General features: G+C 46.4%; 1 protein-coding gene across 4 annotated transcripts in view; it reads right to left on the bottom strand.

Moving 5' to 3' along the window:
• TLN2 (talin 2) overlaps nucleotides 1-17,365 on the bottom strand; it is a 357,752-nt gene that overhangs the window by 102,087 nt on the left and 238,300 nt on the right. For all 4 annotated transcript variants that reach the window (XM_050966960.1, XM_050966961.1, XM_050966962.1 and 1 more), the window contains 6 exons: nucleotides 15,601-15,735; nucleotides 15,058-15,186; nucleotides 14,130-14,232; nucleotides 10,867-11,075; nucleotides 9,607-9,726; nucleotides 7,896-8,093 (listed from right to left, as the gene is read on the bottom strand). In XM_050966960.1, the coding sequence (XP_050822917.1) occupies nucleotides 7,896-8,093; nucleotides 9,607-9,726; nucleotides 10,867-11,075; nucleotides 14,130-14,232; nucleotides 15,058-15,186; nucleotides 15,601-15,735 (894 nt within the window). The remainder of the gene's footprint in view (nucleotides 1-7,895; nucleotides 8,094-9,606; nucleotides 9,727-10,866; nucleotides 11,076-14,129; nucleotides 14,233-15,057; nucleotides 15,187-15,600; nucleotides 15,736-17,365) is intronic.

Below are 17,365 nucleotides of genomic sequence, written 5' to 3' on the forward strand. Positions count from 1 at the left end.
CTCTAGCTCCTTTCATACAGCAGAAAAAGAAACCCATATACAAGGAACTTGATTTCCAACAGTAAGAGCATTCACAGAGAAGTGGAAGGAAATTTAACTACTTGCTGAACAATGCGTTTGTTGTCAAGTCTCTTGTATGTCTCTGCCTGGCACAACTGACCCACATTGTTTGGCCAATGGGTACCAACTATATTCCAGCACCTTCGGTGTCATTTACAAGCACTCTTACTTACACCTTTACTGGATTAATGGTTTGAGTGAACAGAAATTCTTCAAAGAGACCTTTACAGACATTTAATTGCAGGGGTGCTCTACATGAAGAAGTAATAGTTTCTGGAAAACTAAATCTACCATATAGCTTTATTTGAGAAATAATTTGAATTTGACATCACATGACATTATTTTCAGGGAATGATTAAGAAATAATTTTATATACGTGAAGTGAGAAAATAGTATTGTAGAATTACAGTATGCGACAAACAGCAGTAGTTAGACTTTTTTGTCAATAATTTATGCAATAAAATTAGCCTTTCCGTGTTAGAAATATTTGCAAACACGTTGTATTTTACTTAGTTGTTGTGATCTGGGTTTGAGTCTATATATGTGAACTGCTTTCTGTATTTACTATATTTGCCCCCCATGACAGGTCACTGTTTCTGTTCAGACTGAATGACTATTTACAGACAGAAAGCATCCTTTTTTGTTCATACATTAGATGAAAACAATCAGTTATTCATGGATATTGTGTGATTGAGACAAATCTTTCCAAAGAGCCACAAGATCATTGCTGGTAGAAAATCTCTTGCAAATAGGCATTTGCACTAAAATTTACATTTTTAACATCAGTGAACAGCCTTGTGACTAAAGGCTTCCCACTCTAGTGTGTGTGAGTAAGTGATTAAGAGCTGACCAGCACCAGCACAGCACAAATAGATGGATTTTGTTTGCAAGAATATTCAGGGTTGCTTTTGCTATAATAGCCCAGCTCTAGCCACAAAGCATTAGGTTTAAGGGACACTAAATATATTGATGTTGAAGAACACTAATTTGTAGCTTGGAGCCTGCAATTCAACCAGTCAGCTGCAGAATAGGTAAAAACCAAGGTGGTAGCAGGGCAAGTTGACTCATTCTACACCCCACTAAATTTATAAAAGTCACACTTTGGGTATTGCGCTGACCTTGTGTCCCTTAAACTACATTTCTGGACTGGAGGAACAAGAGTGAAAGAATTCCTTTGTTTCTATGTCCATTCAGTCCCTGGGCTTCCACTTTGCAAAAAAGACGGTTACTCACCTTTGTAACTGTTGTTCTTCAAGATGTGCTGCTCATATCCATTCCAGTTAGGTGTGCGCGCCGCGCGTGCACGCTCGTCAGAAGATCTCTACCCTAGCGACTCCGGTGGGTCGGCAGGTCGTCCCCTGGAGTGGCGCCGCCATGGCGCTGGATATATACCCCTGCCGACCCGACCGCTCCTCAGTTCCTTCTTGCCGGCTACTCCGACAGTGGGGAAGGAGGGCGGGTGTGGAACAGATATGAGCAACACATCTCGAAGAACAACAGTTACAAAGGTGAGTAACCGTCTTTTCTTCTTCGAGTGATTGCTCATATCCATTCCAGTTAGGCGATTCCCAAGCCTTATCTAGGCGGTGGGGTCGGAGTGAGATGTTGCAGAGTGCAATACGGCGGAGCCGAAGGCTGCGTCATCCCTAGACTGCTGAACCAGGGCATAGTGGGAGGCAAAGGTGTGGACCGAGGACCAGGTCGCTGCACAACAGATTTCATGAATGGGCACATGAGCGAGGAAAGCAGCTGATGAGGCCTGAGCCCTGGTGGAGTGCGCAGTCACATGGCCCGATGGGATGTGAGCCAAGTCATAACAGGCGCAGATGCACGATGTTACCCAGGAGGAAATCCGCTGCGAGGAGATAGGAAGCCCCTTGATACGCTCAGCCACAGCGACAAAGAGTTGGGGAGTTCTGCGGAATGGCTTAGTTCGCACTGTATAAAAAGCGAGTGCTCTACGAACGTCTAGGGAGTGTAGCTGCTGCTCCCTGCAAGACGAATGTGGTTTTGGGAAGAAGACAGGGAGGAAGATCTCCTAGTTAACGTGGAAGGCCGATACCACTTTGGGGAGAAAAGTCGGATGCGGTCGCAACTGCACCTTGTCCCTGTGGAACACAGTATACGGGGGATCCATCGTGAGGGCCCGAAGTTCCGAGACCTGTCTCGCGGATGTGATGGCCACCAGGAAAGCGGTTTTCCAGGAGAGATAGAGAAGGGAGCAAGTTGCTAACGGTTCGAAAGGAGGGAACATGAGTCTGGCAAGATCCAGGTTAAGGTCCCATGTTGGGGCAGGGTGGCGTACTTGAGGGTAGAGGCGCTCTAGGCCCTTAAGGAACCTAGACACCATCGGATCAGAAAACACCGAGCGGCCATCCTCTCCCGGGTGGAACGTAGAGATGGATGCCAAATGGACCCTCAGAGATGATACCGCCAAGCCCTGTTGTTTGAGGGACCAGAGGTAATCCAAGATGTTGGATATGGAGACCTCGGCGGGAAGTAAATTCTGCTTCACGCACCAGCATGCAAAACACTTCCACTTGGCCTAATATATAGCTCTAGTGGAAGGCTTCCTGCTACCCAGGAGTACCTGCTGCACTGGGGTGGAGCAACGTAGCTCAGATTGAGTCAGCCACGCAGGAGCCATGCCGTGAGGTGGAGCGACCGAAGGTCCAGGTGACGGAGCTTGCTGTGGTCCTGGGTGATCAGGTCCAGGTGAAGAAGTAGGGGAACAGGGTCGGCTATGGATAGGTCTAGCAACATGGTGTACCAGTGCTGTTGAGGCCATGCTGGAGCTATCATGATCAAGCAGGCTGCGTACTTTCAGTAGGACCTTCTGGACAAGTGGAAACGGTGGAAAGGCGTAGAGCTGGTACGTCATCCATGGCACAAGGAAGGCGTCCGCCACTGAACCCGGTGAGAGGCCTTGAAAGGAGCAGAACGTCTGGCATTTCCTGTTCCCGCGGGATGCAAAGAGGTCTATCCGGGGAAACTCCCACTTCCGGAAGAGCGAAAGAGCAACGTCCAGGCGAAGGGACCATTTGTGGGAAAGGAAGGATCTGCTGAGGCGATTCGCAAGTGTGTTCTGAATTCCTGGGAGAAAGGACGCGATGAGGTGTATAGAATGGGCTATGCAGAAGTCCCATAGTCGTAAGGTTTCTTGACATAAGGGTGAAGATCTCGTGCCGCCCTGTTTGTTTATATAGTGCATGGCTGTTGTGTTGTCGGTGAATACCAACACACAACGGCCCTGTAAGTGTTGCCGGAACGTCTGACAAGCGAGGCGGACTGCTCTCAGCTCCCGGACATTGATGTGGAGGTCCAGCTCGTGAGATGACCAACGGCCTTGGGTGCGTAGGTGCCCGCGGTGAGCCCCCCAACCGAGCGATGATGCGTCCGTTGTCAGGGACGCCGAGAGCTGGGGCGGGTGGAACAGGAGCCCCGCACACATCATGGAGGGATCCAGCCACCTCTGGAAGGAGTCTAGCACAGTCGAAGGAATGGTGATGACCATGTCCATAGGATCCCCGGCTGGACGGTATTGCGAGTTGAGCCAGGACTGGAGGGGCCGTAGGCGCAGTCTTGCGTAGTTCGTTACGAACGTGCAGGCCACCATGTGGCCCAAGAGAGTGAAGCAAGTGCGTACCGAAGTTAGCGGCGCCACTTGCAGCCTCCGGATGATAGCCGGCAGGGTCTGGAACCGTGGCAGTGGTAGGCAGGCTTTGGCAAGAGTCGAGTCCAAGGTGGCACCAATTAAATCTATCCTCTGAGTGGGGATTAGAGTCGATTTTTCCACATTGATCATTAGACCTAGATGTAGGAAAAGGTTCTTGACAATGCGGACGTGACTGAGGACTCGCGTCTCGGAAGTCCCGCGGATAAGCCAGTCGTCTAGATACGGAAAGACGTGTATCCAACTGCGGCGAAGGTGGGCGGCGACTACAGCCATACGTTTGGTGAATACCCTTGGGGATGTAGAGAGGCCGAACAGGAGGACCGCGAACTGGAAATGCTGCCGGTTGACCACGAACTGGAGGAACCTCCTGTGAGGTGGGAAGATGGCTATGTGGAAGTAGGCATCCTGCATGTCGAGGGCTGCATACCAGTCTCCAGGATCCAGGGATGGGATAATGGTCCCCAGGGATACCATACGGAACTTCAACTTTACCATGTATCTGTTGAGTTCCCGCAGATGGAGAATTGGTCTGAGACCTCCCTTCGCCTTGGGGATCAGGAAGTAGCGGGAATAAAACCCCTTGCCCCACTCATGCTCCAGTACCTCCTCTATGGCTCCTTTGGCGAGGAGAGTTTGCACCTCCTGTAGGAGGAGTTGCTCGTGAGTGGGGTCCCTGAAGAGGGACGAGGGAGGAAGGGAGGGTTTGAAATAAATTGTAGGTGGTATCCAAGTTCCAACGTGCATAGGACCCAACGATCTGATGTTAGCTGGGACCATGCAGGGAGGAAAAAGGAAAGCCAGTTGGAAAACAGCGGGGACGGATCCTTTAAAGAAACTGGTACAACGCCCTCGGGCACACCTTCAAAAGGAAGGTTTTGGCCCGGAGGAAGGCTTAGAGGAGCTTTGGTTCTGGTCCCCTTGGTTGCCTGATTGCCTCCGGCGGCCGTTTCTGCCTCGCCGTCTGGCAAAGTCTTGTCTCTGCCGTGGTTGAGGGTAAGGGCGGTGCTGTTGGGGTCGGAAGGGCCTGCGCTGAGTTACAGGCGTGTGCATCCCTAACGAGCGCATAATGACCCTGTTGTCTTTTAGGCTCTGCAGCCTAGGGTTAGTTTTGTCCAAAAACAGCCCTTGACCCTCAAATGGAAGGTCCTGAATAGTGTGCTGGAGCTCCGGGGGGAGGTCGGAGACCTGCAGCCACGAGATACGGCGCATAGTCACGCCAGAGGCCAGAGTCCTGGCAGCTGAGTTCGCAGCGTCCAGGGAAGCTTGGAGGGAAGTTCTCGCGACCTTTTTCCCCTCGTCGAGGATCGCCAAGAACTCCTGCCGTGTGTCCTGCGGAAGCAGCTCCTTAAATTTGTCTGCTGCTGCCCAGGTGTTGTAGCTATAGCGGCTAAGGAGGGCTTGCTGGTTGGACGCACGGAGCCAGAGGGCTCCCGCAGAGTAAACTTTTCGCCCTAGCAAGTCCATGCGCCTCGTGTCCTGCGATTTAGGGGCTGGGGCCTGCTGGCCATGGCACTCCCTCTCGTTAACCGACTGGACGACGAGGGAGCAAGGAGGAGGATGTACATATAGATAGTCATAGCCCTTTGAGGGCACCATATATTTGCTCCCTCGCGCAGCGGGCGGAACAGAGGCCGGAGACTGCCAGATTGTAGTGGCATTGGCTTGTATGGTCTTAATAAATGGGAGGGCCACTCTAGTGGGGGCATCGGATGACAATATGTCCACCACTGGGTCTTGAACCTCTGGGACCTCCTCGGCTTGCAAGTTCATGTTCTGTGCAACACGCCTGAGGAGGTCCTGGTGGGCCCTGAGGTCAATTGGAGGAGGGCTGGCCGACGAGGTTCCAGCTACAGCCTCGTCAGGGGAGGATGAAGAGGAGAGACCTGGAACGAGCGGGTCTGATGAGGGCTCCGCCTGAAGGATCGTGTCCGTCTCCCTGGGGAGCTCGGAGCCCTGAGGCTGGGTCAACCCTTCCTCCATAGGAGGAGGGGGAGGACAGGTAATCGTGGCCTCCAGTGCCCTGTGTTCCAAGGCTGTCGAGCGCGGTGGACCTGGGAGAGGGCCTTGGGCCTGATCGTACGCCCAGGGCGTCCAGAATCCCCACTGCTGCGGACCATGATCCTGAGGCTGGGGCTCGCTGAACAAGGCAGCAGGCACGTCGGTGTCCGGGGCGCATGCACTGTCTGCCTGAGATGACAAGGACGGCTGTCAGGACGGCCATGGAGCAGCCGAACGAGGCTGGTATGAGTCCCTCACTCCCGTCGTTGGAGATCTCCTCGGTGCTGGGGATCGGTACCAGGAATCGTATCGGTGCCGAGACCGAGACCAGGACCTGCAACCAGCGCGGTGCCAGGAGGTCAACCTGGATCTCGAGCGTCTGCAGCAGGACCGGCTGCGAGAGTCTCGGTGCCGGGAGCGGTGCCTAGAGCCACAGCAGTATCGAGAGTACCGATCGGGACGAGAGGTAGATCTGTGCCGCGAGTACGACTGGTGCCGCCTGGGTGAGCGGTGCCGGGACTGCGAGCGGCGTCGAGATCGGCACCGTCCATGAGAACTTGAGCGGTGCCGGGACCTGGATTGAGACCAGTACTGGCTCGTCGACTCCAGCGAAAGAGGCCTCATAGTGGCAGGCTTGCCTCTGGAATGCAGAACCCGCACCAGCGGTGCCGGGGGTTGAGGCAGGGCAGACTCAGTCATCGCAATAAGGTCCCTGGCCGAGGAGAATGTCTCCGGCGTGGAGGGGACCGTCAGCTCGACCACGGGTCTCCCCGGGGAGCTCTTCTGGACCAGAGTCGACGGTACCACGACCGTTGGTGCTACGGCAGGGGTAGGTGCCGGGCGATCTGGACGAGTCTGCACCGAAGGTGTGGAGGAAGTTGAAGGCCTTCGGTCAGGTCCCTGCGCAGGAGAAGGCCAGTGCCGAGGTGTCTTGGCGGAGCCGGCGCAGTCCGGTGCTGGAAGAGCGCTGTTAGTGCTCGGTGCCGAGGACGGAGGGTTAAGGGCTGCCTCCATAAGGAGAGTCTTTAATCGAAAGTCTCTCTCCTTTTTAGTCTGCGGCTTAAAGGCCTTGCAAATGCGGCACTTGTCGGAGATGTACGATTCCCTGAGGCACTTTAGGCAAGAGTCGTGGGGATCGCTTGTGGGCATCGGCTTTTTACAGGCCAAGCATGGTTTAAACCCTGGTGAACCGGGCATGGGCCCGGGCACCGGGTGCGGGGAAGAGCTAGAGCCCAAACTCCGCTAAACTATGTACAACAACTAACTAACAACTATAAACTATAAAACTAATTATACTACAGACTAAGTCAACTATATACAACAAGAGATCAAATGAACGAAGAGAAGCTAGGGAAGTTGACGACAGCGAAGCCGCGCTCCACTGTTCCAACGACCGACACGGGCGGTAGGAAGGAACTGAGGAGCAGGCGGGTCGGCAGGGGTATATATCCAGCGCCATGGCGGGGCACTCCAGGGGTGAGCTGCCGACCCACCGGAGTTGCTAGGGTAAAAATCTTCCAGCGCGCACAACTAACTGGAATGGATATGAGCAATCATTCGAAGAAGAACTACACAATGCTGTCACACATGTTGCACTTTACCAACCTTCTCTACAGGTTGGCTCCAGTCTTCAACAGATCCGTGGATGTGATAAAAAGTGTATGCTCTGGTGTCACATTGAATGGGAAATGACAAGTCCAGTTTATAGGGGTTTTACTGTGTGCTGAGTCCTCTTCATACTCTGATGATTTGGGGCATTGGGCATTCAAGCTCTAGAGCTGCTTAAGTGTAACTAACTTAAACTCCAATTACACTCCTGGGTAATTGCACCAAAATAGAAAATGGTCCTTTACAAAGCTTCTGACCACTGGAAGAGGCAATGGATTACCCTATATTCAGCTATACAGATCACAAATCAATTACCACAAGGCTCACACTACATGGATGAGCATGAAATCATAGTTTCAACAAGCACCAGGGACAGATACACCCCTCTATCTTGCACAATACGCAAACCCCACCATGCTCTTGTCACTTCTGAATGGCAGATCTGACTCTTCTGTAACATCCACTGCCTATATATAGGTTTAGACTAGCACAGTTTAACATCCCTACATGCCCAGGGTAATACAGTTAACCAACTACAGCCACCAAAACTCACTTGTGCTTGACCAGCCATTTCAATACCAGCATCAAGGAACTCATCAAAGTCATCACTGAACTTTCCAGAGGCTGCAGCCAACTCTCCGCTTTGGCCCCGGGTAGCATGAACCACTTCCCCTGCTGACTGGTTCAGATCAGCTGCAGCCTGGTTCAGTTCACTTTGGGCTTCTTGGAAAGATTTAGAACTTGGAGGCAGCTTCAAGAGAAGAAGACATGTGTCTTAGTGACCACAGAGACCAAACATTCAGACTATCCCTTAATTACGCAGTTCAACACAATTCAAAACATTAAAGTAATGGAAGTGTGATCTTTGAACCTGACAATACTCTGCATAGATTCCATGGCCCAAAGGGACCACTGTGATCATCTAGTTTTACATCCAGTTCCTGGATTGTTAGGATTTCTTTTATTTCAGAGATGGGCCTGAACCATAATCCTGTATAACAACTATTCTGCTGGCTGGGCAGACTGTAGGTACTAAACTCTAAACATCTTGCTCCAAACTACAGGACTCTGCCAGCTGAGCTCAAAGCCAGCAGTCCATTAGCCAGGAGGAATAGCAGCTATCTTCAGGCTCAGCCACAGAAGGGAACAGACCCCCTCGGTCAGTGTTACTCTCAGATCCCAGCAGCCCCTAAAACTTCAGGATTGTTCAATATTTAACACCAGTTCTGATTTTTGGGGCTCAAATCCATTTCTGCTTTAAATATTGGTGGATTAAGGTCAAGAAATTGATCCCCATCTCAGAGGCGACATGGAAATACTCTGATTTGTCCTTTCATTCTAAAATACTGGCAGCTGTAAACTAGGCACAAACTTTGGAGGCTCTGGTATTCCAAGGCATTATCCACGCCCCAGAATAAGCTTCACAGAATAGATTTACAGTAACAGAACTGAAGATAAGAGCTGTATAAGCTCAGAAGCTTCTTACTTTCACCAACAGAAGTTGGGCCAATAAAAGATATTACCTCTCCCACATTGTCTTTGTAATATCCTGGGACCAACACGGCTACAGCACTGAAAATTACAGGAACTGTGTTAGTATTAAATGGCTCCTAACTGTGTTTGAGGCCTGAATTGACTATTGCGTTCATAGAAGTACTTGACTGATTGTACCTGAATGTTCAATCCTCCATTCATCTGTGGAACAGGTGGAACTAGTAATGGAAGAGTAAACTTGACCAAACTACAGAACACCCATATGCCTCGGGCAAGTTGCAACTTTTGCCAGCTATTAGTGACATTCAGGGTAGGAAATCGGTACATGACTTGTAATTTTATTTAAACAGATTCACCACAGATTTTTAGAAGGGATGCAACAGAAAAATAGTGACATTTTGATACAAAGCATCAGAAGGGAATATCCTCAGGTGGCAGGGATCATGCTCCTTATGCTGACTCAAAAGGATCACTTTAGGAAGAAAACAGATTGTATGTTTCAAGTGTCCGCATCCATTCAAACATTGGTCCCTCTGCTGAGACTACAACAAAGGAGTGAATGTTAACCTAGGTAGGGTTAGCAATCTTTACAAGTCACAAACATGGAGACTTCCCAAAATCAACAGAAAAGCAGTTCAGAATAAAAAATGGCTATTATACAAGACTGACTTGTAATCTAGAGTATATTGGTTATTCAAGAATTTAAATTGTGAGGAACCCAAGCCAGAATTTTACTTCTGAAACATCATTTAACATCAAAGATTTCTCACCAAATCAACAAGCAGTTTCTTGCTGGATTCTCCAATGCTCTTCAAGGCTACATCAACATCCTTTTGTCCAGGCAGACAATTCACACAGTTATTTAATGAGTGAGACACAGCTTTGGCCACCTGGAAATAGACATACAGGCACAGGCAAAACAAACGAGAAATCCCAATGAGGAATAAGGTCCTATACCTCAATAAAATCTAGCTAAAAGGCAGTGTGTTTTGGAATGTCTAAATCCTAATTCTGGTTTAACAATGACTCCTCCTCTGAGGCTGTTCATTTAACTGCTCTCCCTCAGTTTTCCCATCTACAGGGGGAACTAGCCAACTAACCAAGTGTTAGTTACAGAAAAGCTTTAAGTATTATTGCTCACACAAGGCTGCAGCAAGGCTGCCTGGGGGGAAAGGAGCAAATGGGGCAGTTTGCCCTGGGCCCCGTTTTAGAGTGCCCCAAACCAACCAGCGTTGCAACCTGGTGTGCAGGGTCGCAGTGCCACTTACGTTTGGCCTGGAGACATTGAGATCTCACAGGCTGAGTTGCAACACCACTGACTGAAATTCCTTCTCCTCTCCTTCCCCCATGATCGAGAGAGACTGCTGGGACAAACCTGAGAGGAGTTACGACCCTGCATGCCAGGACATAACACCAGAGGCATGGAGCCAGGGCCAGCCCCATGGGACAGGAGTCAAGCTGTGCCCCGTAGTGATAATATTTTTGGAAGGATGGAGGGCCTAAGTTTCAGATATTTTCCCAGATTCCCAAAAACTTCTGTGCAGTTCTGGCCTCAAGGCACTATTACTAAAAACATGTCTCTCAAATTTTGATTTAAAAATAGTCAAACTCTCTCAATCAACAGAAAAAGGACTTTTCGTTCTGATAACACAATGATGAGATCCAGTAATGATGAAACATCACTTGTTTAGAAAGATGGATGTGTTACAAACATCGCAAGTCAACCCAGGACCCTTCATTTGGTAACATCAAATGTAATTACTTTTTCTGTTTCACAACCAAGAGTATACTGCCCAAATAAGGCATGGGTTAAAGGCCTTATTCACATGCAGTAAGGTATAGCAGGCAAATCACTGCATCTCTTAAAAAGAAGCCTTTGTAAAGAGAATTACATTAACAGCCCATTTCCCAAAGGTGCCTGGAATATTACACTCCAGCACTGGCTGCATTATTAGTGTCCTGCGTTAAACATGCTGAAGTCACTCTGCACTTTTTGTACAGCAGGTGCACTAGCCCAGGTTGCAACTTACCTGAGCTAACCTCTGCTGACTTTCTGCATCCCCAGGTGCAACCAGAGCCTGTTTTGCTTCCTGAATAAGCATAGCAGAGCCTTCCATGACATCCCTTGCAGAATCTAACATTGCATGTGCTGCCATTGGGTCAGTGGTGGATGCTGAAACGCCTCTTGCTGCCTGAGCCAAAGTCTTCAGAGCTTGAGCTGTTTCCCTGGCAGCGACCCCTAAATTCAGATTTCATCAAATACTCGGTTACTATCCTCTAAGGCGCAATGTGTATTCTTTTATGGCAGCTGAATTGCAAGGTAATTACCCCCTTTCTACAGAACATTGCAAACATTTTAAAATGAGTGTTTCAGATGTGAACACATTTGAGAAATGCCCACAGCAAAACCATAAAATCAATATTATACCCACAAGAGCTCATTTCAGGGTGGTTCTAAATCATCAAACAGATATTTTTTTATGGAGGGAGGAGAAGAAAAATTTAACAGTTTCAAGTTACTTCCAATTTAGCTAGTGAAAAAGTACAAGTCTTAGCTACCAGCAGTAACAAGTTCAAAAAAGACTAAATATATGGAGATATACACATATATCTCATAGAACTGGAAGGGATCCTGAAAGGTCATTGAGTCCAGCCCCCTGCCTTCATCAGCAGAACCAAGTACTAATTTTGCCCCATCCCTAAGTGGCCCCCCTCAAGGACTGAACTCACAAACCTGGGTTTAGCAGGCCAATGCTCAAACCACTGAGCTATCCCTCCCCCCTAGTCTTAGGAGTCTAAATCCTACTGGCTTTCAAGGAGACTTAGGGCCCCGAAAGTCTAAATCTCTTCGGAAAATGGGACTTAAGCTTTTGAAATTTTCACCAAAGCTGGATAGGGCACAAGCTGAAATTCAAGTATAAAAGCTACACAGAGGATTTCAAGCAGAAAGCAGCGCAGTAGCATAATTTAGTTTCATCATGCAGACAGTCATATAGCAGACCTCTGAAAACTGGCTTGTGTAGCCTGTCTGACCTAGACTCTCAGTAGGTTCACAGCCATGTTGTCAAGACCTGTGACCCTGCAAGAAGTGGAAGAATGTAGCTATCTTGTGTTTAATTCAGCCCTTATTGAAATGCTACACAGTACTCTGGAACTGTTAAATTATTTTTAAATGAGCCCCCAGAGTACTAGAGGTAAAATCATTGTCTACACAGCAATGAACTGCATAACAACGCGCTCCATTTAAGTAGGTGATCTTTTTCAGTTGCAGCACACACCTTAACTCTCTCATTCCTACAACAAAAAATACTACAAAAAGGTTCCCATTGACTGCACCATTCTTCTTTGTTACATCACTTGCTTTCCAATCTATAAATATTTAGACATTTAAACAGCTGGGATGTAGTTTCACAACCTAATGAATACAAATTACATGGCTGCCAATTAAAAGTGTATTAATGTTAACATGCTCAGTACTACAATTGCAGAAGTAAAGCAGAGTTAATTCTATGCACTGGTGAGTTTGCCACTGTTTCTAGCTTCCATCCCTCTCTTCAGTGACCTGCAGTACAAATTTTGCCCTGGCCTATTCCTTGCTAATAAGTCACAAATAACTCCTCAACTCTCCCCAGAAAAATCCTCTCTTTTCTACACAAGAAGCGTCAGGTTCTGAATGTTTTTTTCCTTTACTAGTTACTTCCCACTGGAATGGGAGTCAGGAGCCCTGGCTTCTAATCCCAGATTATCCACCAACCTGCTGTATGACTGTGTGTGAGTCACTTCATCTTTCTATGGCACCTTCCCCTTCTCTAATTATTCTGATTTATTTATTTAACTTTTGACCTCCTCAGGGCAGGGACTCTCATAGCACACAGATCAATAAGGTCTTGATCACTGCTGATCCTGAGATGCAGCAACTGTCGGTCTCAATAAAAGGGAAAATGAGGAAGATGAGTTTTAATATTTATGGCTTCAACCCAGTCCTTTAATGATCATGCCAAAGTCCTCCAGGAGGCAAGTCAGCACCTGAAATGCCTAATATAACAGCCGTGGAGATTAAGGGGGCGGGGGGGTGTCATCTTCACACATCATGCTGCAGCAATAAAAAAAATGTCTGATTGCTCAGTCTTTATTTGGGGGCAGTGAGTTTCAGTCAAACAAAACAAGGGAAACTTGCAAATGAACTGAAGGACAGATATGAACTGCAGTGACTCTTCCACCAGTGGAATATAAAATTAGGATTAACAGTACCCAAGTGCTATGCAGTAAACAACAAAACATCCATATACCACCACCTCAGCATTTGTTCAAGCACAAAAAGATCCTCATATTACCAAAGTTTGTATTAGATAGAAAGTACGGAAACAGATATTGAAGAGGACTTTCAACTACATAGGAATGCATTACTGGCTAGGATTTTCTAATCTAACAGCTATCTTATTGCTTGATTTTAAAAGAGCTACTAGATTTCAGCTTCAAGTATCAAGACTTCTGAATTTTCATTGAACATCCAACACTGACTACTGTATGACTATGTAAAATTTGTGTCATCTTAATTCAATTCTATCCGGTTCAAATGAAAGCAACTGACATCTGTGTAGTCTTGATCCAAATACAACAAACGAAACAGCAATTGCCATAATGTTTATCAGTAATATTTAAAAATATCCCATTGCAGCATTAACATCAACACCTACTTAGAGAATTTTAAGGACTAAAATTTGACGTCCATTTAAATGTATGCATCCATTTCCAAAACAGAAATGTAAATACTTTTTAGAAACAGACCTTTTCAGTCCCTAAAATAATGCACACAAAAGGTGAGCAGGAGTAACTGCGGAAATCACATATGGAAAGATCGTGTGTCCATATTGTCCACTGGCTTTATCCCTTACTATGCAAATCTGATGCATGAATTAGAGATGCTAACTGCATGATACATGTAAATTCAGAACATGCAGTAAGGGGTGTACCATTTTAACCAACACATCTTGGGTGTGTTTTGGCCCACAGAACATACAAAAACCTAAGTGTTTTCAACTATTCAATACGCACATCACAGCATTTTCAGCTTAACTGGGTTCTCACAACACTAATCTCCAAACCACACGGCGTTTAATTGTACATTGAAGAGCTATCTCCTCCACAAAAAAGGTTTGGATTGCATTTTTTTTTTTAATTAACAGACGCCCCAACCTCTATTGAATATACACAGCTAGACAGCAGCCTCTGCAACCTGGTATCTCCTTTCATAAAGTGTTTTATTTTCATTAGCAATTTCCAGTAACAGTACCTGTGTAGTGCTCATTGCCTTGAGCAGCGCAAGTCAACAGTTGGGCCATTGATGAACCAACAGCTTTAGAGGTACTTCCGAGGTCCTGTGCACATTTTTCCAGCTATGAAAATATTCAAGAGATAACAGTCTTTGTTTAAACTGAATTCAAATAAATTTTCCGTCCAAGAGCAATGGAAAGATTTCCCGCCCCCTCCCTCTATCTCTCCCTCCCTCCAAACTAGCATTCACCTCAGCTACTGAACCTACACCTTGCTGCCCTGCATTAGTGAATCTCAGACCCCGACTAGCACATTTTCATTGCAGAAGTTGAATGAAATGAAAGTAGCAAATAGCAGGCACAATGAGAAGGAAATTAGAGCTTTAAAATTTAGTTCTGATCATTAGCAAAATAAATAATGACATGTGTTTTTTAAGAATATATTTTGCTCTCCAAGCCCAAGGTAAAAAAATAAAAATCAAGTAATGTGCTCTTGTGTATTTTTCCTTACAATATGCTGGATAAACAAAGGAAAGAGACCTTAAAAATCTTTATGACAGCGTCCTTAAAAGCTGATTTTTTTCCCTCAGTACTCTAGGGAAGAAGGCCTCACCTCTAAAAGTTATTTCAGCCAGAGGGTAGGCTTCTTATTGGCATAAGGATGTTTCATAGTGTCAGAGCTGAAACCATTTGTATAGTGGCGTGCTCAGAGCCATTGAACCAAACTGTAAACCCCGAATATGATGGAAATAAGTTCAAGCTCAGGGCTACAACAGCACTCTCAGCACCCCTACTTCCAGCACCTATACATGGTGTTGGGAATGGATTTTGGAAGAATATCTGTGTAAAATGCCATTGGAATGAGCATCAGCCAATCATGTGACTGACTCTTTTTACCAACGACACCTTAAAACTGACTTGCTAAGCCTCTTCTGCCCCACCAGTTACCGTTTCTCCTGGGAGTGGTTTTAACTGTCCATCTACAGCGGCCATCTTAGCATCTTGCAGTTCATTTCTGAGTGTTTGGACTGTGTTCAAAGCAGAGTCAATTTCCATAGGGCCACATGCTTCATGAGCCTATTCAGAAAATAGACAAACAGAAACTATTAGTATCATTAAATAACTGTCCTACCACCAAAAATGGGAAGATTCATCAGTGATCATGTCTTGGAAGATTATCTGTTTTTGAAGAGACTATGCAGACACCAAAGGTCATCTTGGCATGTTGCATATCTTGGATACAAAACTACTGCATAACATACTTAGCTTGCCAGCAGAGGAATTCATTGTCCAGAGTCACAAAGGGAAATGAGACATATTTAGCACTGTTCAATTTCACTTTAGGTGATTAACTCACAATCAATAGAGCTAAAAGAACAGCAATGAATACAGACTTCCAAATGACATTTCCTACTGCACACAAGCTTTTACAAAATCAGGTGTTGTAAGCCACAGTTAACCTCTAACTGCTCAAAAAGGATATTGACCCACCTTTTGGGAGGCAGTTCTTAGCTCAGCTAAGCTCGTTGCAAGGTTCTTGGCACACTGACTTAGCTGCATTGCTGCGGCCTGGTCACTTACAGTAGGTACTGCAGCTTTGGCGGATGCCACCATCTTACTTCCAGGCTATTTAAAGATTAGAGAAGAATGTGTTGTGATTCATCAGATCACGCCTATAACCTTGTATAAAGGCTTCAAATATGAAACTAGGTCTAGAATTGACAGAACACTTAGGTCACTAAGTTTTGCCATTACCACTGTTTAGGCTGGCTATTAGGACCACTGCAAATGCATCCAGTTTTACTTATGCGTTGTCCCTATCCAATCCCGATTCATGTATTCACATGTTGTGCCTTGTCATAATCCTAAGCAATGGGATCTCTGCAGCAGACACTGGCTTTGCTTTATTTATTTGCACAGTGCCTAGCTCAATGGGTACCAATGTCTGACTGGAGCCTCTAAGTGGCTCCTGTAATATAAATGATAGGGAGTTTAAATATTTGAACAGAACAGTTTACCAGTTGTGCATGTTTACACAGACATGCATGGACAATATACATGGTAAATCTGTAATTTCTTGCAACATTTCTGAATATTTAATGTTTTTCTTCTCAATATTAGTAAACAGAAAAAAAAAGCAGTCAAGTCATAAACAAGCACAGGATCTGCAGATAACACATCTTGCTTACCCCTTCCAATACTATGTCATCTCCATGGTCTCTCAGTACTTAAACAGACAAGGCAAGTAGTCCTAGTGACTTCAGTGGGACCATATGGGTAAGCAACTGTGACAGGGCGCTCCAGTGCTGCATGGAGTACCTTACTGACAAATTAAATCATGGCAGGTCAGGTGAGGCTGATTGGGTCTGGCGCCAATCAGGCCAAGCACAGAGAAAAACAGCTCCTGAGCTTGAGTGGAGGCAGGTTTAAACACAGAAAGCTGGTGGACTTGATTTGTCATTTTGGGCTTTGTTCTTGTCCTTTGTGCTTTGGAATGTGTTCAGGGAAGGAAAATAAAATGTGCACCTCTCAAAAGAGAAAAGCACCTGTGATTTTTGCTTTTATGCAAGCCAGACCACAGCTCGAGACAGTCCTGTGACAGCAGCATGAGTAGAATTAGACTCAATGCCTTATTTCACTTTTAATACCCCACCACGTGGTGCCAGTGACCACTGAAAAGATTCACTTCTTCCCCGTAAGACAGGAGGGAGTGCCTGGCAAATCTGAAAAATGTATAACATTTCAGTATACAGAGCTTCGTGATTTTATTTTAACTGCCAATAATAGTTCCAACATTTATCTTGAAGCAACAGCTGGTCCTTTGTTATTAACAACACCCTTTATCTTTTGTTCAGTGTTTGGAAGGATGCATAGACTATTGCTTATCACCTGGATTATCCTCAAAACCTTGAATAAGTTAGATCACTTCTGTGTCTCGGAAAGCCATCTGAAAAGCAGGGTTGACACGTTCTCCTCCTTATAAAGGGCTTGAGAACTCCAGATGAAACACTGTGGCTGTATCTAAACTAAGGATCTGTACAATGATGGTACATCCAGTTTCAGCGGAATGTGTAAGAGCTCTAGTTAGGCAAGGTTCCAGACACTCATGGCATTTTCACTGCCTTGCCAACTGAGCCTCCTTTTCAGTAGCCAGTTTCAGCGCAAAGTGTATCACATTTTCACACTTTCAAGGAAAGCTGAACAGACAGTAGCCTGTGTTACCTCTGGCTCAAACTCAGGGCAGTTGTGGCAACAC

This window comes from Gopherus flavomarginatus, chromosome 9 (assembly GCF_025201925.1).
Source record: "Gopherus flavomarginatus isolate rGopFla2 chromosome 9, rGopFla2.mat.asm, whole genome shotgun sequence".
Classification (NCBI taxonomy): domain Eukaryota; kingdom Metazoa; phylum Chordata; order Testudines; family Testudinidae; genus Gopherus; species Gopherus flavomarginatus.